Here is a 25,814-nt window from a genome sequence, read left to right as displayed (position 1 = left end):
TTTCATTTCTACTTCTGTCAGTGTTCTGCCTAGGTAATAGACTGCATGTTCCTTCCCTTCCTTGTTATCTTGAACTAAAAGACTCCAAATGGATACTTCTGATGCAGAAACATATAACTTGAGCGGTCTGCCTCTCTTTGGTGGGGACAGAACTGGCGGATTTGAGAGGTAATGTTTGATTTCCTCAAAAGCATGCTGGTGTTGTTCTTAACATTTAAATGTATATTCTTGCTTTAATCTTAACAAGGAGGAGAAAGGCTGGATTTTTCTGGTAGAATTGGATATGAATCTTCTTAGAAAGCTGATCATTCCAAGGAGACTCTGTAATTCTTTCTTGTTCTGAGGTGGCAAGGCTTCCATGATAGATTTTTCTTTGTTCTTGTCGATTTCTATTCCTCTTTGGTGGACCAAGAAACCTAAGAAATTGTCAGCTTGAACCCCAAAAACACACTTCTTGAGATTCATTTTCAACTTGTGTTGTCCATTCTTAGGAATGCCTTTTTTAGATTTGATACACGATCTCCTTTTTCTGGAGATTTAATCAGCACATCATCTATGTATACTTCTAGAGAATGACCTATCATATCATGGAAAACAGAATTCATTACTCTTTGATAAGTGGCTCCGGCATTTCTCAAGCCAAAAGGCATTACAGTGTATTCAAAAGCGCCTATATGCCCTGGACACATGAAGGTTGTCTTGTGGATGTCTTCTTTTGCCACTATTATCTGATTGTATCCTACATTGCCATCCATGAATGATAGCATTTGGTTATGAGCAACTCCATCCACTAGCATGTCTGCCAAGGCATAGGGTACTCGTCTTTGGGAGATGCTTCAGGGGTTTAGGCAGATTCTGACTGCCGCTGTTTGAGAATGCAAGGTCTGTTCCAATCCTCTAGAGAACTAGCCAAACCTTCTTCAATGAGTCTTTGGGCCATGACACCATGGGGACGGTTGTTTTGGTTGACTCCGAAGAAAGTAAATGGACCAAGGTCATCATGATAGTACCTAGCCTAAAAGCATAACGTAGATGGTAGAAATGGCCATGTGTCGGCCTCCACTATTTCCATAAAACCCTCATCATGCCAGAGGGCCAACTGTTAGTGTTGAGTGGATGGAACACATAGACTCTGGTAGATCCAATCTCTGCCAACCAGTGCATTATAAGTGGTAGAAGTAGTGTCTATCACAAAAAAGGCAAACTTCAGCTTCTTGGTTTATACTATGACATCCATGTCTAGTATTCCTTGAGTCTTAGTGATGCCTCCAGCGAAGTTGGTGACCATTAAGCGTGTTGGAATTAGATCCTTCTTTGTTCTGCCCATCTTGATCAACAACCTGTAGGGCAGACGATTAATGGCTGCACCTTCATCTACCATCACTTTAGGGATAGGAACACCCCCAAAGTTCACACTGATGAACAAAGGTCTAAGATGGTTGGCAATTTCCTTGGTAGGTTTGGAAAAGCATAGCTGTTCTACGGCTAATTTTATGGTAGTCTTCCTGTTTTGGCAGTAGGTATCTGCTGTTCTGGGACCTTTTCCACTTCTGCCAATCTACATTTGAAAGTTTCTTAGGAAAACACATCTCCTTCCATGGTGTTCTCTTGTTCTTCTGCTGCCCTGAACTTTTCTGGTAGGATGAACACCATATTAATGCCTAGATCACCTTCTAACAAGTTTCTAATTCTGCACCAAAAGCCTGAGTTACCTCATCTAGTTCTTCATCGTACTCCATCTGTTCTTCTTCATATTCTTATGTGCAGTCTTCTTGCTCACCTGCTTTGAAGAGTCCAATCTCGTCATCTGCAGATGGTTCGTAATCCAACTGTTCCTCTTCATATTCTTCAATCCAATCTTCTTGACCTTCTGCTGGAATAGGTTTTTATTGACCTTGTGATTGTGAAGGTTCCAACTGATTGATTGAGGGCGAGGCAAGATGGATAGTAGGTTCGCTTGGAAATTATGTCTTTGTCAGCTCTTCTAGTTAGTATTTTGCTTGAAAATATGTTTCTGAATTTTTCCCTTTTCTAGCAGAACTGACCTCTGGAAGTACCAGTGTGTCATCTTTATTCTTGAGGAATGTGCAGTATTGCCTCTGGACTCTCCTCTTCTGTGTTCTAGTCAGCTCTAAAGTTGGCCTGCCACTTTTTCCAACAGATTACCATCTGCCTTCTATGATAGTTGCCAATGGCTTATCATTTCGGGGCATTTTTAATTGGTATTTCCTTTTTTGGGTGCTCAGTCAACTTTCTGATGCACTGGGCAGGCCTTTGATAGTTCCTCTATCTGGCTGTGTCCCTGGATGGGGCCGGGATCGAGTTATGGTAGTATGACGTTTCAATTCTGTCAAAAACACTGGTTGTAGGCTGTCTTTGTTCATCTAGAGTTATCTCCAACTCACTTTCATATTTGCACATGCTGCACAGAACTACCCCAGCTGAGATAGTTGCCTTTGATTTCTAATTTGCCTCCTTTGTGACTCTTCTGTTTATCTTGGGGCTGACTTCTACTACCCGTTTGCCTTTCTGCTGTTCTGGCCAATTTAAGTTGACCATGTTAACTTGAGGTTTGGGAAACAGGTCTGTGGTTACTGTGGGAGGCTTCTCAACTAGTATTAGCCTTCTTGCCATTATTCCTTCCTGTATGACGTCTTTGAAAACAACACAACCATTGGTGGAGTGATTCCAAGAGTTGTGCCATCTGCAATACTGTCTGCTTTTGAGTTCCTCTGTTTTGGGCAACTTGTGAGGTCTCTCTATTGCCTTTTGGAGAAGCATCTAGTCAAACAAAGCGTCAACCTTGGTTAAATCGAAAGAATAGACCTTGTTATGTGTTGGTTTGTTTGGAACAAATCCTCCTGTAAATGGTGGAGGCTTCTGATCCTTTGGTGGCTTTGTCAAAGCCTTACAGCTGATAAGATGTTTTAATTTTGCCATTTCCGCCACTACAACTTCTCTTTCTTCAGAACTTTATGTGTCTTCTTCTGTCTCAACTTCAACCAAGTGTACTGAGGAAGATGGTGTCTTGTAATATGTGCCTTTTAAGGAGTTTCTCTTTTGTTGTTCTTCCCTCAGCAGTTCCTAATACCTAGATGCCTTGTCTGCCAGTTCTGCCAGGTCTCCGAATAGCATCCCATCAAATTTCTTCCTCAAAGAAATCTTGAGGGCAGTTTGAGCCATTTGGATGAAGTGTCTTTCTTCCATAGGGATCTGGCATTTCATTTTGAGCTTTCTGAACTTGGTTATGAAATCTTGGGCAGGCTCATCGTCACTTTGCTTGAGGGCAGCAAGGTCACTGATCGTGACTTCTGGCTGAATTCTGAAATAGTAGTCATGGAAAGCGTTTTCCATCTGTTCCCATGTCTGAATGGAATGGGCTGGTAGGTTAGTGTGCCGCGTAAAGCTTGTCCAGAGAGAGAATTTCCAAAAAGCCTGAGCTTTAGCAAAGGATTATTCTCTATGGCTATGCACTGAATAAAGAATCTATCTATATGTTCAACTGATGAGGCATGGGTGTCTTCTCCATTGAACAAAGTGAAGTTTGGTACCTTAAATCTTGGGGATAAAGGCATTTGATCAATATAAGCTGGGTATGGCTTTCTGTAGGTAGGCCACTCTCCTCTTCTGGCTTCAGGCTCTATCATCTCTCTGACCATTCTCTGTAGTGCTCCCATGTCATTTATGGTGTTGACATGGTGTAGGTTCCAACCTAGTTCTAGCTGATTGTGTTCAGCCCTCTGTTCCATTCTGTATGGTCTAGGCATGACTTCCTCCATGTGTTCCTCTTCCTCTTCGAAATTTGGATGATTTCTCCAGTTGGCCCCCAGCCTATTCCTGTCATTATTGGCAAAATGGTTGATTCCCCCTCTGCTTCTCCTACCTCTTGTCAGTGGAGGAAATGGATTGGGGTCCATCCTCCTAGGTTTGTAGGGCAACACGACTGGTTGCTCAGGCAGAAGTGCTATTGGCTGATCACATGAGACCACTAGTTGTGGAATAGGTGGAGATTCTGGCTGTTTCTGGGATACCTGAACTGGTGTAGGGCCTTCTGGAGGAACTGGGGCTTCATGTTCCTGGTCGAGGAGGGCTTCTTTTCTTTGTCCAGCCTGGATTTCTCCTTGTCCTGGTACTCTAGCTATCTGCGCAATGAGAAGATTCTCTCGGTGTGGCCATGCCAATCCTAGTGGAGGTCCAAAAGGGAGGTCTGGCAGCTGGACCACAACATCTGGGTTTGGAATTCTGGCAATAGCAGCCTCACGGTCCTTCCTGAACTGCCTGTTGACTTGCCACTGCATCATGGCTGTCATATTATTTAGAGTATCCTAGCTCCTTTATGCTGCAGCCTCTTGTCGGAGTACAACATCCTTCTAGAACCAGATCTGGAACGTTTACTCTTGGTGCTGCCATGGGCTGAATGCCTAGCGTCACTTTCCACTGATTCATGTCCTTGCTAGGGAGCTGCTTTATTTCTTTCCATGGCAAAGCGTGGATTCTGGCTAGTGCTTCCAATATTCATACACCAAGAGATATCTTCTAGAGCACGTATACTGAGAAGTCCTACTCGGCGGGCCAAATTGTTCACCCATTTTGATTTTAATCCTGTGATTGTATGGTAAAGTTCCCCATTGGCTTGACAACCATTGGTGATCAACAAGTCAACTTTCTTTTGTACGTGAGCGTGCCACTGCTAGCAGTTTAAAACCCTAGCAGACTTCTAAAAGATAAATAACTTGTGCCCCAAGTTACTGACTTTTAAGCAAGCAATTGTGAATTTGGGTGAGGAATATCTCCCAAGTAAGTTCTTTTCTTGACTTAGATTGGTGAGGACTTCACAATTTTCACAGTACAAAATTGGTAGTTTTGGCCAGAATAAACGAAAAGAAAGTAAATTATTTAGGCAGAACTGCTCATTACAAAGCTCAGAAAGAGAAAAAGCGAACTCCAGAAAAGACAACAGAGCATTGGACTTCAATTTCTGCCTGGGTAGCTGCTTCTGAACTGGGCTGGATTGGATCGTCAATACCTTCAACTGATGAGTTTCAGCTAGAAATCTATACCAACGTTTGAGTTTGGCAGAGCTTCAATTTATTTCGAGCCATGGAAGGCTTGCTGAATTGGCAGAATTGAGGCCTCTCCAGTCTGAAGGGGACAGAAATGGCTAGATTGATGGTCACTGAGCAGGAACTGCGCTATTGTACATGTTCTGCTTGAACAAGGCTTTCTGTAAATTTGTTGAGGTTTTCATATTTGTGAAAAATACTAACTCTGCTTGACTTGACTTTGTACTAAATCAAATTTGTAATGAGATAAATCTCGTTTTGTAAAACTGTTTCTCTAAATTGAACCGAAAACAAAGATTTGAATTCTACCTGATTTGTTTCTTGTGGCTCGATGAGTTTTGGTCACTTCAGTGTTTGAAGGCTTTTGAGATCAATTGATCATTTTGAGTTTGTCAGTTATGCCTTTGAGAGTTTTTGTCTTGATTGATTTCTTGGTTGTCCTTTTATCTATTCACCTCCTCTCACATTTATAGGAAATGCTGGAGTGGGGGTTTTTAATCTTTAAAAATGGGTGGCAAATCTTTAAAAGATCTTTTCTCTTTTCAATGTCCTAAAAGAAGGAAGCTATTTATTTTGGCGGAGAATAGCCATCAACAATCAGCTTTCATGGAGGTCTTTTCCTTGCTTTTCTGAAAGAAATACCAACTCTCTTTGTTCTCTGTTTGTTCCTTGTAAAGAGAAAGAACACAATCTGCCATTATGGTCAGTTTGCTTTTCCTGTTGAACAACTCCCTTCCTCTTATCTCTTAAGAACGTAGTATGCTTATCTCTTGGAAAGGCCACCTACTTTGGTGCAGAGTTCCTCTCTCTCTCTCTCTCTCTCTCTCTCTATATATATATATATATATATATATAAAGGGATTCTAATCTTCTTCCTTTGGCTACAAAAAATGGAGAAGTCCTCCTGTAAGACCTGGCTTCATTAACTCCCTATCAACTCCTCTGTGATAGTTGAAAATTTGACTTTTCAATAGTTGGGAAGTCACGTGGGGGCTTTCTTGAGAAAAAGATCTGTTGTTTTTGCCTTTTTGGGATAGAGACCAAGTGGTGAGATTTTGTCAAAAGCTGGGGTTTTATCAGAACTGTGTGCATCAGTTGTTTTAATTGTCAATAATGGTATTTTATTTATCTTAGATCATGGCTATATTTGTCATTTGTTCAAAAAGGTCTGGGCTTCTCTAGTGTCTTGGTTTTTTCTTTCTGATTCCTGTAGACGAAAGCCCAAATGTTAGGTTTATGGGCCTCTCGACAAAAATAGGCTAGCATGCAGAATTTTGGCCAAATCAATGCCCCCTAAGTCTGAATCATTAAAAAACGGTTCCAGACTTAATGATTGGCGACGCACGCCATTTACTACCATTGCACTAGCGCACGTCTGCCTATTCAACTAGACTTTGTGGGGAAGTCGGTATTTTTAACGGCTATTTTAATCTGGGTAATTTCTTCACTTCCCACAATCTTCCCTTTCAATTTATAAAAAGCTTAGCTCTGCTCCGTCACTGTTCACTCGAACCCTAACTCTGTTTCCATTTTTAATTTCCCAGAATTCTTCGATCATTTCCAGATTTTCTTCTTTCCTTTCGCTTGCCCTTCAATTTCTTCTTTTGCCAAAAACTCAAATTCTGAAGATGTCTTCCCCGAACACCCATGCCCAGAGTTCTTCTTCTTATGTTCCCCCTGCCTATATTAATAGGGCAGGCGTGGACAAACATGCAGTCGAGGTCCGAAGCAGACTCTATCCATTTGCTCAAAATGTCCTAGATGAAAACGTGCTTCACCTGTCCGAGAATACCCTTGTTCTGGGCCCTCACTAGTTTGCCCATGTTCCTGAGGAAATGGTACTTCTGTTCAAGGGTGACACTGAAGCTCCTTTGTGCTTTCAAAGCTCTTCTGCCCTGGCTTCTCACACCTGGGTTAGTAAGAATTTGAGTCGCTCATATCCCTCAAGTGAAGTGAGGAATAGCACGGTGATGTGGGCAGACTGGATTGACAAGCTTCTTCCAAAATATGGAGCTCACTAGAAGAGGGTTGGATCCATGATGCAATCCTTCTGCCCAAGTAGTCTATTAACATAGATAAGAATCTTCTAGCTGCTGCTTTGTGTTCCTAGGTCAATAATATTTGTAGAAAGTCAAACTATTTGTAGGCTTTTTACTTCAGCATAAGCACAAAAAATGAATGCATAAACCATAATTTGTAACAATAGTGGCATCTTTTCTGAAGTGGTAAGTCAGAACACGCTTCAGTATAAACAAAACCATTGATGCTATAATGAGTATTTAGCATCAGTGCTGATATATTCCCTGATACTATTAAAGGTTTAGGCATCAGAGGTCAACGCTCTTTTGGCACATAGTAACAACTTACGCATCGGCGATTAAGTGAATAGCGAAGTCATAAATAATCTTTAGCGACAGATAATATCCGAAGCGTATCACTATATCATATGCATCAGTTCCCAATACTTTGGTTCTTGAGTACCGTTAGCAATGAATATTATCCGAAGCTAAAGGTCAATTTTTGCATAGTGTTTCTTTTTTTCTGTTTAGATAACATATAACATTTATTTATTATTTGTTACCATGCTAAAGTATTCAAATTTCTATGCATGTCCTAGTAATTTTAGCATCGTTTTGTTGTGCGGAGTTTTTCTTTGGTTCGTCTGTTCCCAATTTGGTGCTGGTGAAGACAAAAAATATGCCATTGTAGAAAAAGACCCAAAACCCATGAACCACAAATGCAAACAACATTATAAATTTGTAAATTTACAAAAATATTATGTAGACAAATGATGTACCTGGTGGTTTTCAATGAAGAAAAGTGTTGAGTTAATCAAAGCATAACAACAGACTTAATTCAATGAAGAAAAGTATGAAACCCAAATCAAAATCATGTTAGAGGAAATTAAAATAATTTTTTTTAGATTTGATCCAAATTGGATAAACCCATCACACCAGTGGCGGTAGCGTTAAAGATTTATCAAATCAACCCTTGAGAAAAAGAAAAAGAGTCATACCATGTTTCTTCTTGATATATCAATTGAGGACCAAAGAAAATAAATCAAGAGAAATGCAAGTTCAAAATATCAAGAGATGGCATCTGCAATTGAATGAGCCACACTTGAAGGAGCCACCCAAGACCTGTGATGAAGGTGTATGAATACGGTTAGCGATTTCTCCAGGACGTGTTTGCAGAGCACGGCGTGAATTCCGCACGTTCAACTTCTGCCGGTTTTTATTTTTCTTTTATTAATTTTATCCTATTTTAATTAAAATTATGCGATTTAGTATTTTAGGTTACCAAGAGTATTCTGGGGCTTTTAAGGCTTTCCGCCTCTATATATATATATATATATATAAATTTCAAACCAGACAAGGATCCCAAGCAGTGAAAATGTCTACCGGCTGGCTATATCTGAAGCCTCCACTTGGTCATCAGAAACAAGGTTCTGAGGATTCTTCTAAGGCGAACACCGACAAACAAAACAGCAACAGCTCGAAATCCCCATCAGTGCGCACCAAAACTCTCCCACATCTGTAAAGGCCACGGGAAAGAAAAACTAGTCGACTCCGATGGAGAAACCTGTTGAATCGGTATCAAGCTTTATATTTTAGGTTGAAAAACAAAAGCTGAAACCATTAGGAGAAATATGCGCAGAGAAAGAAGGATAGGAAACAGAGGAGTTTTAATGTTCAGTATATTTCACTATCAAAAAACACAGGAATTACATGACTATATTCCTCTTCTCAGTCAAAATTCAGAACCAACTTTTTAGGGAGCAAGGACTCATCTCCAGCTATACAGACCATAGGAGGCAATGGTCAGCAACTCCATTCTTCTCTCAGCAACTCCCATGCTTGCACAGTAATCCTGAAATCCATGTGAGGTGTATTCACCACCTCTATCACTCCTTAGCTTCTTCAAACTGAATCCACTTTGCGGTTCAACAAAGACTTTGAATTTCTTTAACACATTGAAGGTATCATACTTATTTCTGAGGAAGTATACCTAACACATTCTTGAAAAATCATCTATGAATGTGATGAAATACCTATTTCCTCCAATGAACTCATTTTGCATTGGTCCACACAAGTCTGTGTATACCAATTCAAGTGGATAGTTTGCTCTCCATGCTTTTTCTTTGTCAAATGGCTCTCTGTGTTGTTTCCCTGAAACACACCCTTCACACACATCTGTCATTTCTATCAAAACAGGTCATCCAAGTACCATTTCCTTCTACTGCATCTTCTTCATACTAACAAAGTTCAAGTGTCCAAGCCTTCTGTGCCAGATCCAAGAATCTTCAATCACTGATGCGTTTCTTGCTGCAGGTGTTATAGATTCTAGTGAAAGAGGAAAACATCGATTTGCTCCCATGACCACTTTTGCTACAACATTGTTGAGGCTACTATCATCAAAGATAACTTCCATGTTACCCCCAAATAGAACATAGTAACCATGCTCCATCATCTGGCCTACACTTAATAAATTCTCATCCAAATCCAGAACAAGCAACACTTCATTTATATATCTTTTCCCACGCTAAGTTTCAACCACTAGAGTGCCTTTTCGATTTGCTTGTACAAGATCTCCAGTGCCCATTTTAACTTTACAAGTCACAGTTCTGTCAATGTTTATTAACACAGACTCTTGAGATGTCATGTGATTGCTGCAGGCACTGTCCACAAACCATACACTTCTATCTTGCATACTTGCAGAGTGACAAGCATAGAACATAGTTCATGTGGTTACTTCTTCCTTTGCACAATTGGCTACTTGTTTGTGACTATGACTATCACAGTCCTTTGCAGTATGACCAAACCGATTGCATTTTCCACAGCTAGCTTTTCCTTTATATCTGCACACACCAAAATGATACTTCTGACACACTTGACACTGTGGTTTCGCACCACCTTGACTACTACTTCCCTGCTTGTTCTGTGAATTGAAGCTATTGTTCCAATTTCCTCCAGCACTATTATTCCAACTTAAGCCATTGTGGTTGTTCAAGTTTCCACTTTGAGACCAATTTGAGCCCTTTTTGTCTTGTCCCTGCCACTTTTGATGTGGCCTACTCTGTTAACCCTTATAGGAACCAGTGACTTGGTTATTTCCAACCTTGAGGCTACTAAAAGCTCTCTCAGTTCCTGTCAATTTATCTCTTTCATCATGCAAGTCCTCCCTTTTATCATAGACCTTGACAGATGCAATGACCTCTTCAACTCTAAGAACATCAAGATCTCGAGTTTCTTCAATGATAGATACAATGGAGTTATATCTTCTACTTAGACACATCAAAAGTTTTTGCACAATTCTTGTTTCAGACACATCTTCACCAAGTGATTTCAGATTATTCACAATTCCAAAAAACCTAGCCAAATAGTTATCTAGGCTTTCACCATCTGTCATTCTCATATACCGAAAATCTGCTCTAACTCCTTGAAGTTTTACAGCTCTTACCTTTTTATCTCCTTTGAACTCTCTCTCAGAATATCCCAAGCTCCTTTTGCAGTCTCTTCATTTCTGATGCGAAGGAAGAGCTCATTAGCTAATGCTCCTTGAATGAGACTCAGCGCCCTGGCATTTTTGATTTTGTCTTCTCTGGAGATGGTGGGTGCTTCTACTGGAACTTGCTCAGCCTCACTTCCTTCACCTCCAGAGCCTTCTTCCTCCTCGAGAATCGGCTGAGGTTGTACTCCGACCTCTACTACATCCCATAGATCATGTGCTATAAGGATAGTCTCCATTTTGATAGCCCAAAAATCGTAGTTTGCACCATCACACTGTGGAGTTTGTAAATCTCCACCTAAAGAACCTGATCCCACCATTTTCTAAGTGAGTATTAGTGAACCAACCAATAAAAGAACCACCTTTATCCCTTTTGGGGATTTTTTCAGGAAAGCCCTCTCTCACAACTTACGCCCCTCTCTGGAATCAGACCCAGAGCTCTGATACCATGTTGAATCGGTATCAAGCTTTATATTTTAGGTTGAAAAACAAAAGCTGAAACCTTTAGGAGAAATATACGCAGAGAAAGAAGGATAGGAAACAAAGGAGTTTTAATGTTTAGTATATTTCACTATCAAAAAACACAGAAGAATTACATGACTATATTCCTCTTCTCAGTCAAAATTCAGAACCAATTTTTTAGGGAGTAAGGACTCATCTCCAGCCATACAGACCATAGGAGGCTACGATCTTTCCACTTGGAGAAAGATCGGATGACACAGTACAATCTAAATGGGATAAGAATAACAGCTGTGTAGGTTTCTAAAAACAGAAATAAAACCAGCTGTTACACATTTAAACCAACAGCTATTTCTAAAAAAGTCAAATTCTTCATCTCTTCAATTTCTTCATTCTCTTCACTTCCAATCTGCAGGATTGTCATCTGCAGGTTGATTTAAGCTAAGTATGCAGCTTAATTCTCAACAAAACTGACTCAACATCCAGTACTGATGAAGACGAAGCAGTGAACTGATAACTCATTGAGGTCTGTATGTAGCTAGCTAGGGTCACCCCTCCCTCCTTAATTACATGTACTATTAATTTGATGAATAAAATAAAAATATATATTATGTTGATGGTCGTCAATATACAATATTAATGCTGTCTCAAGTTCAGCAACAATGGCATTATTTTACAGATGAAATATGAATTTGGAAACCTGGAAGATATATATAACAAAATGCATAAATATTTAATAATGATTACTCAACAAGGCGCAGGCACAGTAGGCTCTATGAAGCAGAAGAATAAGCCATCAGATTTTTGGAGTATATATGGATAAAAACAAAATAAAAAAGCAGAAGCAACGAACCATAAAAGTGAAAAATGAAGAAGCAGGGTCTTCTTATACTCAAACTTTTCTTTGCGTTCCTTTCTCTGATTATGAATCTTATTTCTCTTATATATATTCTTGTATTTCTTCTTCTTCTACATGCCATAAGTATATTGATATATGCTGAGTAAGTATTATATCTCTTTCTTCTTGTGTACATGCCATAAATATTATTTCTTCTTGTTCTAGCCTTTTTCTTTCATAGCCACTGAAGTATATCAGGGGTGAGAGTAAGCAAAACCAAAAAGAGAGAAATCCAAACAGAGAAAGCAAAAGAAAAAAAAAAAAGGAGATTAAGAAATGTTTAAAGTCTTGAACCGCATCATTAATTCATGCAAGACAATCAATAGCGTAATTATAGGCGGAAGCTGCGTGTTTGAGCCATGGTTCCCAAGACAAATGACATTTTCTAATTCTGTTCATGAACTTTACTAAAAGGAAAAGGTGTTGGCATGTTACTGTTATGTTTCCTAGTTAGATCGGTGCACTAGATACTAAGTTATATCAGGTTTTGATAAGAGTTTAAATTAGGTTATACCTTGAGGCCCAAAACTTTGTGGAATAAGAAAAGGCCCTGCTCTCGTCTATGTAGAGACGACTTGACCTAGCCCTATATAAGCTTAAGACCCTGCTCTAGTCAGACACGTTCTCTAACCCTAATCTCATCAGAAAGAGTGAGGTGAAACAGATTCTGAGAGAGAGCAGAAGTCTTGAGCCGTTCTTGTTCTTGCTGTGATATTGCTGCTGCAGCTGAATGAGTTCAGAGGTCGTGTACTCAAGAAAAACGACGCCAGGTATGTTTTTACGTATTTTAGATTGTGTGAAAGATCATGAATACGCATACTAAATAAATCTAACAATTACCTTACTACCAGCATTGCTTGAATAGAAACCTGATGAAGGAACTCTACTTCTTCAGATTTTGGTTAGATTAATGATTGATATCTTGAAATGTATATAAATTACATATATATTTCCATATGGATGCAGTGCAGCTAAAATACCTGAAAACAGAAAGTCATTTCTAGTACCATAAACAAAACAAGAAAGTTACAAATCTCTACAAAGAATTCTTGTTCATACAACTACATTACCCGTGTGGTAATTGACGTAAACACATATTAAAACGTCATAATAATATACCGAATTTAAAAAAACTAAAATCAAAAAGGGTTCTTCTTGTTCTTGCTTCTTCGTCTTTTTTCTTTCATATATTAATGGTGAGTAAGCAAAACAACAAATCAAGCAAGCCGCTTGAGTGAAAAACTAGATTTTATGTATGGACTTGTATTGTGGCAATCAATAAGTCAGATTTCTTCGTTATTAGTTCTTTCTCATGCTCAGAATTAAGCTTTCAGATGTTAATGGTATTCGAATGCGGGAAAGTTTCCTCTCCTTGTTCGTGCAAATTAATAAATTCAAATAAACACAGATTACTGATGAGTATGTACGGGTTGATCTTCTATGGTTTTGATCAAGACCAACATGACTTTGGGGTTCATAATCCCTACTTTTCCCTTGTAGAACGTATTTTTCATGCTGAAAATCAATATATTAAATTCCTGTTGGTTTTGTGATGGAATATGAGGTGCTGGAAATATGAGTTGCTTCAGCAGAGCTCTTTGTATTCTGATTCACTTAGCTTGTCTTTTCAATGATAAGCTCAAAGGCTTTTTTAAAAGAGAACAAATATTCTAGAGAATACTTCCTAGAGAACCTAAAAGACATTGCATAGGAACTCTACCAAATTAATTAAGGACAGCTACAGCTGCTGCAATAAATAGAGATATTCTAGAAAATGAAGGAAGTGCATTAATTCCAACACTCCCCCTTAATGGACTTTCTTCACAACTCCAATGAGCTCTCTTAAATAGCAAAACTTCTCTTGTGGAAGTGCCTTGGTGAGTATGTCTGCCAACTGCTCCTCTGTCCTGCAGTATTCAAGTGCAACTTCACCTTTCTCAATTGACTCTCGAATGAAATGGTACTTGATGGCAATGTGCTTTGTACGATCATGACTCACTGGATTTTTCCCAATGGCAATGGCAGATTTGTTGTCACAATATAATTTGGTGCCACCTTCTTGCTTTTCGCCAATGTCTTCAAGTATCCTTCTAAGCCATACAGCTTGTGATGCTGCCTTAGCTGCTGCAATGTACTCTGCTTCAGCAGTAGATTGTGCCACCACATTTTGCTTCTTTGATGCCCATGAACATATGCCGGAACCAAGTGAAAAAACATAGGCCGACGTGCTCTTCATATCGTCAAGACATCCTGCCCAATCACTGTCTGTGTAACCAATAAGCCTTGATTTTTCTACTGCTGTCAACAAAATTCCATAATCAAGTGTGCCTTGCAAGTATCTCAACACCCTTTTTGCAGCTCTAAAATGAATCTGACTTGGCTCTTGCATATAACGTGAAAGTAAACTTGCAGCAAACATAATATCTGGTCTAGTTGCCGTAAGATACAAAAAACTACCGACCAAACTTCTGTACTTCTTAGCATCTGCCTTCTTTGCACCATCAAACTTCCTCATTTTCTCATTTGCTATCAAAGGAGTAGCCACTGATTTGCAGCCCAGCAAATTGAACTTCTTGAGAATATTTTCAGCATATTTCTTTTGAGAAATGAAGATCCCATTTTCAGTTTGAGAAACTTCAATTCCCAAAAAATAATGAAGTAATCCCAGATCACTCATCTCATAGGTGCTCATCATATCCTTCTTGAACTGTTGGATCAAGTGTTCATCATTGCCCGTAAAGATCAAATCATCAACATACAATGAAACAATAAGAATAGAAGCTCCCTTCTTTAGGATGTAAAGTGTGGGCTCACTTTGGCTCTTTTGAAAACCACTATGTGAAAAATACTTATCAATTTCAGCATACCAAGTTCGGGGCGCCTGCTTTAGCCCATAAAGAGCCTTTTTCAACTTGTAAACTTTGTCTTCTCCCCCCTCAACAAGAAAACCTTGGGGTTGCTCAACATAAACCTCTTCTTTGAGCACTCCATTCAAGAATGCTGACTTCACATCAAGCTGATAAATCAACCAATTCTTTTGGGCAGCAAGAGCAATCAAAGTTCTAATTGTTTCAAGTCTTGCGACAGGAGCAAAAATTTCAAAAAAATCAATACCTGGCTTTTGAGTAAAACCTCTAGCCACGAGCCTTGCTTTGTGCTTTTGAATGCCTCCATCTTGATTAAACTTTGTCTTGAAAATCCATTTGACTCCAATCACATCTCTGTCTTTTGGAAGATCCACAAGCTCCCAAGTTTGATTTTTCTCGATCATTCTTATCTCATCCTTCATTGCTTTCACCCATACTTCATGCTTCTGGGCTTCTTCAAAGCTCTCTGGTTCTATACCAGAAAAGTTGCAAGTCTCATAAATATCATTCAAGCTTCTGGTTCTTAGTGGAGGACTTTCTGATGAAGAATAATTTGGGGAAACAGGTTCAGCGTTTGAATTGTTTCCGGCAGCTGCTGGTGTTTGAGGAGTGGCTTCTTCTTCTTGATGCTCTCCTAGAATCTCCCTTTGCTCTTGCACTAAAGCATATGGCATTTCCTGCACTTTATTTTCATTCCAATCCCATCTTGCTTTTTCATTAAAAACAACATCTCTACTCACAATTAACTTCTTAGTTTCAACATTATAAAGTCTGTAGCCTTTGGTGCTGGAACTGTATCCAACAAAGATGCATTTTTGGCTTTTATCATCAAATTTAGTTCTCTTTTCAGCAGGAATATGAGCATAACAGATACATCCAAAAATTTTGAGATGTCTTACCGAAGGCTTGAAACCACTCCAAGCTTCAAATGGAGTCTTGTTCTTGACAACTTTAGTTGGACTTCTGTTGAGAATATACACTGCTGTAAATACAGCTTCTGCCCAAAAACGTTTGGGTAGTCCTTTCTCATTCATCATTGAAGTAGCCATCTCAACAATTGTTCGATTTTTTCTCTCTGCGATCCCATTTTGTTGGGGACTATAGCTTGCTGTCAATTGCTTCCAAATTCCTTCATCTTTGCAATAATCTTCAAATTCTTGAGAGGTATACTCACCTCCTCTGTCACTTCGCATAACTTTAATGGTGCTGCCACTTTGCTTCTCCACTAATGCTTTGAATCTTTTGAACACAACAAAAGTTTCTGATTTTTCCTTCAAAAAATAAACCCAAGTCATCCTCGAAAAGTCGTCAATAAAGGTGAGAAAATACCTGTATTGACTTAAAGATGGAGTTTGCATTTTGCCACAGATATCAGTGTGTATAAGTTCCAGTGGTGCTTTTGCTCGCCACGTGCTTTGTCGAGGAAAAGAATTACGGTGTTGCTTGCCCATAATGCACCCTTCACATACATCGGTTGTTTCTTTAATTTCCGGCAGCCCGTTCACCATACTATTCTTCTGGAGTAGCTTCAGCCCCTGGAAGTTTAGATGACAAAATCTCTTGTGCCATAACCAAGAGTCCTGCACAACATCAGCTTTCATGGCAGCAACTTCAGCATATTGAAATTCAATGGGGAAATTTCTATTCCTCTCCATTTTCACCTTTGCAATCACCATCTCAACTGCATTTTTATCATAAATGATGCATGCACCATCTTGAAAAACAAGACGATAGCCATTCTCCACAAGTTGTCCAACACTAAGCAAATTTTGACTTAGTTTTGGAACAAGCAAGACATCATGAATCTGCTTCATCCCCTTCTTAGTTTTGACAGCAATTCTTCCTTTTCCTTTTGCCTCCACAATAGCACCATTACCCATTTTGATATTTGGAGTAGCTGAAGTATCCACATCAAGAAAAATATTTTCATTTCCTGACATGTGGTTGCTGCATCCACTGTCAAGATACCAGATGCTTTCTTTTTCCTCAAGGGCAGATAAACAAGTAGAGAACAAGTTTTCATTTCCATCATCATCATTCTTACTTTCAGAAAAATTTGCTTGGTTTGCTTTCTTGAATCTGCAGTTCTTCTCAACGTGCCCAAATTTGTTGCAATGATGGCACTTTGGCTTTCCATGGTTCCAACAATTTGATGTATCATGATTTGTTTTGTTACAAATCCTGCAGGAAGGCTGATTATCTTCAGAATTCGTACTTTTCCCATTCTTGGATTCATCTCTTTTGCTGGATTCTCCTTTCTTCCACCTTCTTTGCTCCCCCGTTCGCTGGTCATCTCTAGAATTGCCTTTCTTGGAGGACTTTTGAGATTTGAAACTTAGTTTTGATTGGAAAGCACTCTCAACAGATTGATCATTTCGTGTCAACCTTCTCTGCTCGTGAGACTTTAAAGAACCCATCAATTGTTCAATTGATAAGGTGGTGATGTCCTTGCACTCTTCAATAGCAGCAACAATGGGATCATATTTTTCAGGCAAGCTGATCAATATTTTTTCAACAACCCTCTGGTCAGATATCTCCTCACCAAGTGTTCTCATTTGATTCACAACTTCAGCTAGTCTGGAGGCATAATCTTGGATGCATTCAGATTCTTTCATCTTCATATTATAGAACTCCCTGCGCAAAGTCTGTAGCTTGATTGTTATGGCCTTGCTGTCACCTTGAAACTCCTTTTCTAATGTATCCCAGGCTTCTTTTGCTGTTTTAGCTCTTGTAATTCTTGGAAAAATGTCTGAAGTGACTCCGTTCTGAATCTTGGAGAGAGCCTTGGCATCTTTCATGACTTCTGCTTCGAACTTCTCTATTTCTGCTGCTGGAAGCTGACTTAGATCCTCTGGTTCTTGAAGCCCTCTTTCAACGAAGCTCCAAAGACCTTCTGACAACAGTATAGTTCTCATCTTCACCTTCCAGAAATTATAATTTCCACCTCCAAAGATTGGGAGAATAGAGTAGGAAACTGATGGACCTTCTTTGGCTCCTGATGACATCTTCTAGAATTGATTTCAACGCCCAGATATGATCGAACGTTGCTTTGATACCAGTTGTTGGTTTTGTGATGGAATATGAGGTGCTGGAAATATGAGTTGCTTCAGCAGAGCTCTTTGTATTCTGATTCACTTAGCTTGTGTTTACAATGATAAGCTCAAAGGCTTTTTTAAAAGAGAACAAATATTCTAGAGAATACTTCCTAGAGAACCTAAAAGACATTGCATAGGAACTCTACCAAATTAATTAAGGACAGCTACAGCTGCTGCAATAAATAGAGATATTCTAGAAAATGAAGGAAGTGCATTATACCATGGCTTCTTGCTCGTTCCTTCTTCTTCGCTCGAGCTTCTTGCTTCTTCTTTCCTCGAGTTGTAGTACTTGTTGCCAAATTTTCCGATCCCAACAGACTGCCCCTTTTTTGAACGAATCTTTTTGCCCTTAAAGTTGTAGTCAGTGTTGTTTTGAACCTTCCTTCCTGGATGACGATCAACAGCACCATCTTCATAATATTCGTTGTTGAAGTCAAAAATCCCAATTTCTTTGCCATCTTCTGTTTCAATATTATTCTCATGAATGTTATAGTTCTGGCCGCTATTTTCTGCCTCACTAGTTCTGTTTTGCTGGAGCTCTGATTCAGTTTCTTTTTGTGGGGGCACTGTTTCAGTTTCTTTTCGTAGGAGCTCTGTTTGAGTTTCAGAAAGTTTTCTAGAGGAACCAGTAAAGGGTTTTGTTGCCATCTCCTTGTGCAGGTGAGCTTCATTTGGAGACCCATCTTTTGTAAGAACCCAAAACAAAATATCTAAAAAGAAAGAAAATATCTAAAAAGTAAGGAAAATATCTTTTAGCAAAATGACCAAATTGCCCTCGCATATTTTAATGGGGGAAAATTTGGCTTTTTAATCGAGAAAGAATTTGGGAATTCTGCTTAGGCCATTGCGTAGAGCGCGGCGAAATGAGTTCGTGGACACGGAGTAGACTCGAATCGGAGCCGTAACGAAGAAGTTATGGTCTAAAAACCGCGAAGGGCAAAATGGTAATTTGGTCAAAAAGTCAGATTTTTATACCCCTCTCTCTCTCCCCCGTCACTTTCTCTCTCTTCCTCTCTCTCCTTCCGCGCGAACTGGGCAGTGCGCCCGTTCGACTTCCAGGCGTCGGCCCGGCCACCACAGGCCGAGCCGATCTCCGCCGTGGGTACCGACGGGTCCGCCTCCGTGTCGCCGTCAGAACCTGACCAATCTCCACCCCGGGGCCGCCCTGAGCTGGCCGTAAAATCGTGTTTTCCGACGGAGGTTTGTTCGAAGCTACCCGAACTTCCAGCTCGAAATTCTCCTTCGTTTCTCCACCAAATCGATCGAGTAAGGTATGGTTTCTCAGCTATTTTTCGTGTTCTAGCTGATGGGTATATGGGCTTCGATCAATTTTAGCTCTAAAGGGTTCGATTTTCGACTTGAAGTTTGGCCGAAACTTCGGCCGTTCGAAACTACTATTTCTGGTCACTTTTTGGGGGTTGTCCAAGAACAAAAGTGACTCCAAATGTGGTGTTTTACCTAGGGTAGGAGTTTGGAGTCTTGGTTCCGAGATTTTTTGGCCACCCGAAATCGCTTTGGACACCCAAAGCTGCCCGCGCGTGCTGGAGCGCGTGGGCGAGGGTAGTGATGTAATTCTGTGCAGTTTTGTGACCCTCGTGTCGTCACGAGCGTGTGGGATTTTGCGGATCTCGATTCGGAGTCCGTTTGAGCCCCGAACGGATTTTCCATATAGCGCGATCCGTGGGTGCAGTGTCGTTAAAACGTCGGATCGCGCTGAATTTTGGATATGTCGGTCTACACGATGTCAGGATCGTGTAGGATTCGACGGATTGCGAATCGGAGTCCCGGATACTCCGGAATCGCGAACCCTGTGGCTAGGGTTTGGATTTTAAGCGATAACGCGATTTTGGCCAATCCGACCGTCCGTTTTGGACCAAACTCGTAAAACATGGTTCCCTTTCTGTAAGGAACCTTCAGGGAAACCCAGATTGGCCATCGGAGGTCGTGGACCCACGGGGTCCCGGGTCGGCCGATCGGGCAGTGTATCGCTTAGCTGAGCGTCGGACCTTTTGAAACTGGTTCAAGTGTCTAAAAAGGCTAGTGTGGGCTCAAGAGTAACTTGGATTTGAACGCACGTATTTCTAGGAGCCGGGGGCAGGGTGTTTAATTTAATTCTTTTTTTCAGCGGTTTATTGATTTATTGTTCATGGATAATCAGGCATCAGAGGTCCAGCCGATCAGCAGGAGGAACCTTCAAAGGGCCAAATTAGCTCAGACCATCTGTGAGTGGACTTTCTTTCATGGATTATCTTATATAAATGAGTTATATAGAGGTTTCCATAAATAAGATTTTATAAGTGACTTTATACAAGGATTTTATCTCGATTTTATATAAATAAGTTTTTATAAATAAGTTATTATAAGCGAATCTTATTATTTGATCTTGAATAAGTATTTTGCAAATCTTTGAGCATGTTTTATACTGTTAAATATTTCGAGTTACATATATGATGAAAGTTATGTTTAGTAGCATACCTCGAGTTTTATATAACAGAATAGGAACAGCATCGAGACTACAGTCAATTTATCAGATTTCAGAAAGTTACCAGATTTTTAATTAGACCACCATGTACCCGTTTCTTTATGGTGATTACCCAGAGTCGGACCGATGTCTACGGACATCCAGTCTGATTATAGTTCAGTCAGTGCACTTGACTTTGCCTCACGAGTTACGGGGACGCTCGGACCGTGAGTGCCGGAATTTGCGGCTCGGCAGACTTGGTGTCCCGAGACCTGCCAGGATTGCGGCTCGGCTGACTCTGTGTCCCCGAGACCTGCCAGGATTGCGGATCAGGTTGACTACGGTCCCCTGCATCCTGCCAGAGCGACTCGAGCTGACTTGGTGTCATCGAGGAATCTGCCGGCGGGACAGGCTGATCATAGTCCCCCGATTTCGCCAGTTTGCGGCTCGGGTAGCCTGTGTGACGCCCGAGACCTGTCAGGGAATTGACGGTTATGACAGGGGTACAAATAGGTGGTATTTTCAAAGGATTTTGAGTTTTCTTTTATTCAAGGATGACTTTCAGCGATTTTATATCGGCTTTTTTAGTATTCGCACAGTTATATCTCTATATCTTTATTCTGTTATACCAGTTCTTGATTCCTCCAGGCAGTGATATCTTTGTATATTTGATCGATTATGTAAGTTTATTCATCAGCATATTGATTCATGCTTATAGAATCTTTTATATTGAGATATAGTTAAATTTTCGATATATAAATATATATCCCTAGTTATTTCAAAACGGGGGTATTATATTCTGGATTGTTTTTAAGAATTTCACTTTTTGTCCACTCACAGTTTAAAACTTGTTTTTCGCCCCCAGGTCGTAGAAGTGCACAGGATCCACCACAGGGCCACTCTTAGCCTCCGCGCTTCAAAGTCAGGTAGGGTTTGTAGAAAAATCCTTGAAAGCCCGTGAACTTTGGAAAATTGCTCTGATATCGAGCTTTAGTGGAAAAACTGAAACTGGCAAATATTGGTTTATCCTATTCTTCTGTTGTGTGGATTTGTTGAATATTTAACAGGTGAAAATTTTGTTGGTCAAAATGTGCCGATTTCGGCAGAAGTTGAATATTTAAGTAGAAACCTAGCAAGGGCTTATAAGTATAGTCAAGACTCAAAATGTATTTTATGTGGGTGGAAAATTTTCGTTTTTCCTATTGGTGTTCATGTTTCTTTCACATGATGGGACATAAAGAATTTTGTAGATCCAAATTGAAATGGTGAAGGCTGCTACTAATAGTAAATAAATTATCATCAGAAAAAGGTAATCGCATGATGACAAATGCTAATTAATTACGTAAACTTTATTAATCATAAACAATTAAAAATACTAACCCCATCAAATTTCTATGTTATCATGAAGCGCAATTGTTAAACAGGTTCACACCCAGATGAGCAAAAGTCTTTTACTCACTTCTATTCTTTATTCAACTTACCAATGGGGTGTAAACTGGTGTTGAAAGAGTAGTAGTGTGAATATTTGGAGAGCTTGGAGGAAAAGAGAAGAAACAATCATGGGTTAGACTGAAATTGGTTCGTTTTAGGGTTTGATGTTGATAAGCCATGAATCCATTAATTCATTTCAAACAATTAAGCCTTCATACACTGTGTTTTTAAGATTCAAAAAGACTTAAAAAGGAACTCGTACGTAATGCCAAGATTCAAAAAGACTCGCTGGTTCACGGGCAGGTTTTCAAACCCGACCATATAGGTATTTGAATACGTGAAGTGTGAACAAAACTCTTGTTCAAAGTTTTTTTTTTATTTTGGTCTGAATCCTTTTCAAACATTCATGGTGAAATTATCACAATTTGAAAACCAAGAGCAGTATATGCACATGGTAGGACCACCACTAACCTAACTTAAACCCAAACACAAGCAAGTAGCACTACTAAATTCTACAATTTGCGCGACGAAGAGAATTTTGTCGCGCAAAGTAGATTTTAGTGGCACAAATTACAGCGCGACAGAAACTTTGTCGCGCAAAGATCGTGAAGAAAGACTTCGTGCGACGAAAAGTATTGGTCGCGCAAAGTTTTGTACGACCAAAAACAAAAAAAATTTAAATTTTTTTAATTAAAATAAACTAATTTAATAGTTTGTGCGACGAAATATTTTGTCGCGCAAGGTTTTTGACTTTTTGTTTTATTATTTCTTTTATATTAATTTAATTATATTAATTTTTTCAAATTTTTACTTTTTAAATTTAATTTAATTGTATATTTTTTTAATTACTTTAATTTTAATTGATTTTAATTTAATTTTTTCAAATTTAATTCAATTGTATGATTTTTTTTAATTACTTTGGCATATTCAAAAGAAAATTACATATGAAAAATAATGATCAAATTATCCAATAAATATATATATATATAATATTCAAAATGTACACATAAATTGACAAAGTACAATAATAAAATCCTAATACAAGCCTCTTGTAGTGGTAGTGGCGGAGGATATGTTTCGATAGCGTCCTAATCCTCAACTTTAGCCGTCAAAGTCTCAATGATTCACTACAAAAAAAAAAAACAAATATGGTCAAATAACAAAAAAGAAAAAAATATTGGCATAATCTCCCCTAAAATTGTTATACCACAAATCCAACCCAAACTCCAATCCTATACTCAACCCCAAACCCCACACACAAAACTAACTCCAAAAACACATATTAATGAAAAAAAAAATTAAAATTTGGAGAGAATATACCTTTTGCCAAGATTGAGAGTGAGTGAGAATGAGAGGGAGAAGTGAGTGTGAGAGAATTAGAGAAGATAGTGAGAGAGTGAGTGAGAGTGAGAGATAGTGAAAAGAGAGACAAGAGAGTGAGTGAGAGTGAGAGACAGTGAAGAGATAGATGAGAGATTAAGTGAGAGGAGTGAGTGTGAGAGAAAGGGTGGGATTTGCGGAGAGGGAAAGAGAGAGGAGAGGTAAGAGTAGAGAAAGACATTGAGAAAATGCTGGAGGAGTTATTTTGGTTTTAAAAATCATATCACTTAGCGCGACGAAAAATATTGGTCACGCAAAATCTAAAAAACAATTTTTTTTCTAAAATTCCAGCATCCCATTTTTGGTACCCGCCCAAATTTTTAAAGTTTTGCACAATGAAAAATATTGGAATATTGGTCGCACAAGGTCTAAAAAAATTATAATAAAAAAATTTCTTGCGTCCCATTTTTGTTACCCGCCCAAATTTTTAAAGTTTTGCGCAACTAAAAATATTCGAATATATGTCGCGCAAAGTTTTGCGCAACGAATAATATTGGTCGCCCAAAGTCTAAAAAATTATAATAATAAAAATTCCCGCATCCCATTTTTGGCACCTGCCCAAATTTTTAAAGTTTTGCGCGACGAAAAATATTGGTAGCGCAAAGTCTAAAAAAAAATTCCCACGTCCCATTTTTGGTACCTGCCCAAATTTTTAGAGTTTTGGGCGATTGGTCGCGCAAACATTTGAGAGACGAAAAAATTGGTTCGTAGCGCAATATTTATAAAAATAATTGTTATAAATAATAAATATATTTATTTATTTTATTTTACGATTTAAAATATAAATAAGGTTAAAGCTACTTAATAAATATATATACTATTCAATTTCTTAAGTGTTATACGTACAAAATAAATAAATATATATATATATACACACCATTCAACGATCCAACCGTGAAACTTGTTTTCATATACTTCAAGATCGTATACCCCAAAAATCACAAAAAACAAACATCAGAGATCTAGTTACGGGACAAAACTTTTCGATGGTTATAAATGAAAAATCATGATTTAACAGTTACTTTAACTCCAATTTTGATGATTTTTTACAGCTACACTCCCTGACCCTATATGAATACAATGATTGAATTTGATCTTCAGTTTAAAATATTTACACTAGTGGATACCACAAAATCTTATGTTATATTTAACGAAAGTATAAATAAACTCTTAATTGTTAGTGAATATATTGTTTTGACGGCATACTCATTCTACGAAACTAGTTTCAACGATCCAACCGTCAAACCTGTTTGTTTATACTTCAAGATCATATACGCCAAAAATCGGAAAAAATAAACATTCAGAGATCAAGTAACTGAACAAAACTTTTCGACGGTTATAAATGAAAAATCACGATTTAACGGTTATTTTAACTCCGATTTTGGTGATTTTTTATAGCTACACTCCTTGAACCTATATGAATACAATGACTGAATTTGAAGATTTTTCGAAGGCCTCCTCTTACCACAAGTTCACCGCACCTCATAAAGTGTGCTCATGTCCTCTTAAAAAGCCACGTGTAAACCACCTAAATTACCACCTGACCATATGGGACTACTGCCCCGTGTCACAGGCTACTCTGCCCACACTCGCCCCCTAGTAAAATCGTGAAGTCATCATCAGAAGAGGACGTGGGTGAACCCTGACCATCTGCCACCTGACAAATTTGTGTGACATGGACGGCTCGACTCCAAGCCGAGGTGACTGACTCGTAAATTATCTTGTTTAATCTTCCTATAAATAGAACATGTGATGCTTGTAGAAAGGGATCTTTTTTCTCTGTTCTGGGAAATGTTGGAAGAAGAATAAAATACCAAGAATGCACAAAGAAGGCCTTGTCCCTTATCCTTGTCTTTGTCCCAAAGTAAACTAGAGTTTTGTATTTTCATACGTTAGCCATAGGAATATCTGTGGGTATAACATCTGGCTCCGTCTATGGGAAACCACACTCAAATGTTACATGTTACCTACTCCACTACCAACATGTTGGGTCGAAAGATGAAAGGGATCTCTATCCCCAGCACTCCCGATCAAAGAAGCACAAAATGCCGAAGGGAGGAGAAACAAAGGATAAGCCATCTCGAAGCCAAAGTTGAACTACTCCTTAAGGGGGCCGACACCATGCAGGATCTAAACAAAACTCTTCAAGACCACAATGAGCGCCTACAAGCGCAGCAGATCGGCCTCCAGGCAAACCTACGCAGAGCCCAGAAGAAGGCCATCAGGGATTCAAGCCATACCAGGCAGGTGGAAAGATGCCTGTTTGGCAATGAGTCGACGTCCGCTTCCATGCCTTAACTTGGTAACGTCGTCCCAAACTCCAACCCCGAAAGTACCGATTCTAAGGAAATCATCCCCGCCGGTCACAGCTCGCACAAAAGAAAAGATCACTTCACTGAAACCATTGGCCAAACGACGAACTAACCCATCATTCTCGCCTACGAGCTCAACCTGAGAGCGGCAATAAAAGCTATGATCAAGGGAGAGATAGGAAGCATATGAGATAGGCTTAGCGAGGTCTAAAGGACCCACAGCCCACTTGCCTCCTCATTTTTCGGAGATGAAATCCCTCTCCCTTATATCAAGGCACTCCTCGAAGCGACTATTGTCAGGAACATGAAGGCCCCAAAAATTGCACCCAACGACAAACTC

General features: G+C 39.3%; 1 protein-coding gene and 1 long non-coding RNA gene across 2 annotated transcripts; one reads left to right on the top strand and one right to left on the bottom strand.

The window, feature by feature from the left end:
• Positions 1–10,142: 10,142 nt before the first annotated feature.
• Positions 10,143–10,891, bottom strand: LOC117615202. The gene is made up of 2 exons (XM_034344246.1): positions 10,524–10,891; positions 10,143–10,434 (listed from the first exon to the last, which is right to left on the bottom strand). Exons 1-2 carry the CDS (start codon positions 10,889–10,891, stop codon positions 10,143–10,145), a joined length of 660 nt encoding a protein of 219 aa, XP_034200137.1.
• An 8,229-nt stretch (positions 10,892–19,120) lies between these two features.
• LOC117621247 lies at positions 19,121–21,344 on the top strand. The gene is made up of 3 exons (XR_004584902.1): positions 19,121–19,161; positions 20,049–20,112; positions 21,217–21,344. It is a non-coding gene; the product is annotated as an uncharacterized LOC117621247 (long non-coding RNA).
• The last annotated feature ends 4,470 nt before the right edge of the window (positions 21,345–25,814 follow it).

Source organism: Prunus dulcis, chromosome 1 (assembly GCF_902201215.1).
Source record: "Prunus dulcis chromosome 1, ALMONDv2, whole genome shotgun sequence".
NCBI lineage: Eukaryota > Viridiplantae > Streptophyta > Magnoliopsida > Rosales > Rosaceae > Prunus > Prunus dulcis.
Note: the sequence above shows the minus strand (reverse complement) of the source record. Positions and strands in the feature narration are given on the sequence as shown.

Excerpts from the sequence above, each read along its gene's own strand:
- LOC117615202 (XM_034344246.1), bottom strand. The coding sequence starts at position 10,891 with ATGGTGGGATCAGGTTCTTTAGGTGGAGATTTACAAACTCCACAGTGT. Across the intron at positions 10,435-10,523 it reads AGTTCAAAGGAGATAAAAAG|GTTTTTTGGAATTGTGAATA; the intron begins GTAAGAGCTGTA and ends CTATTTGGCTAG.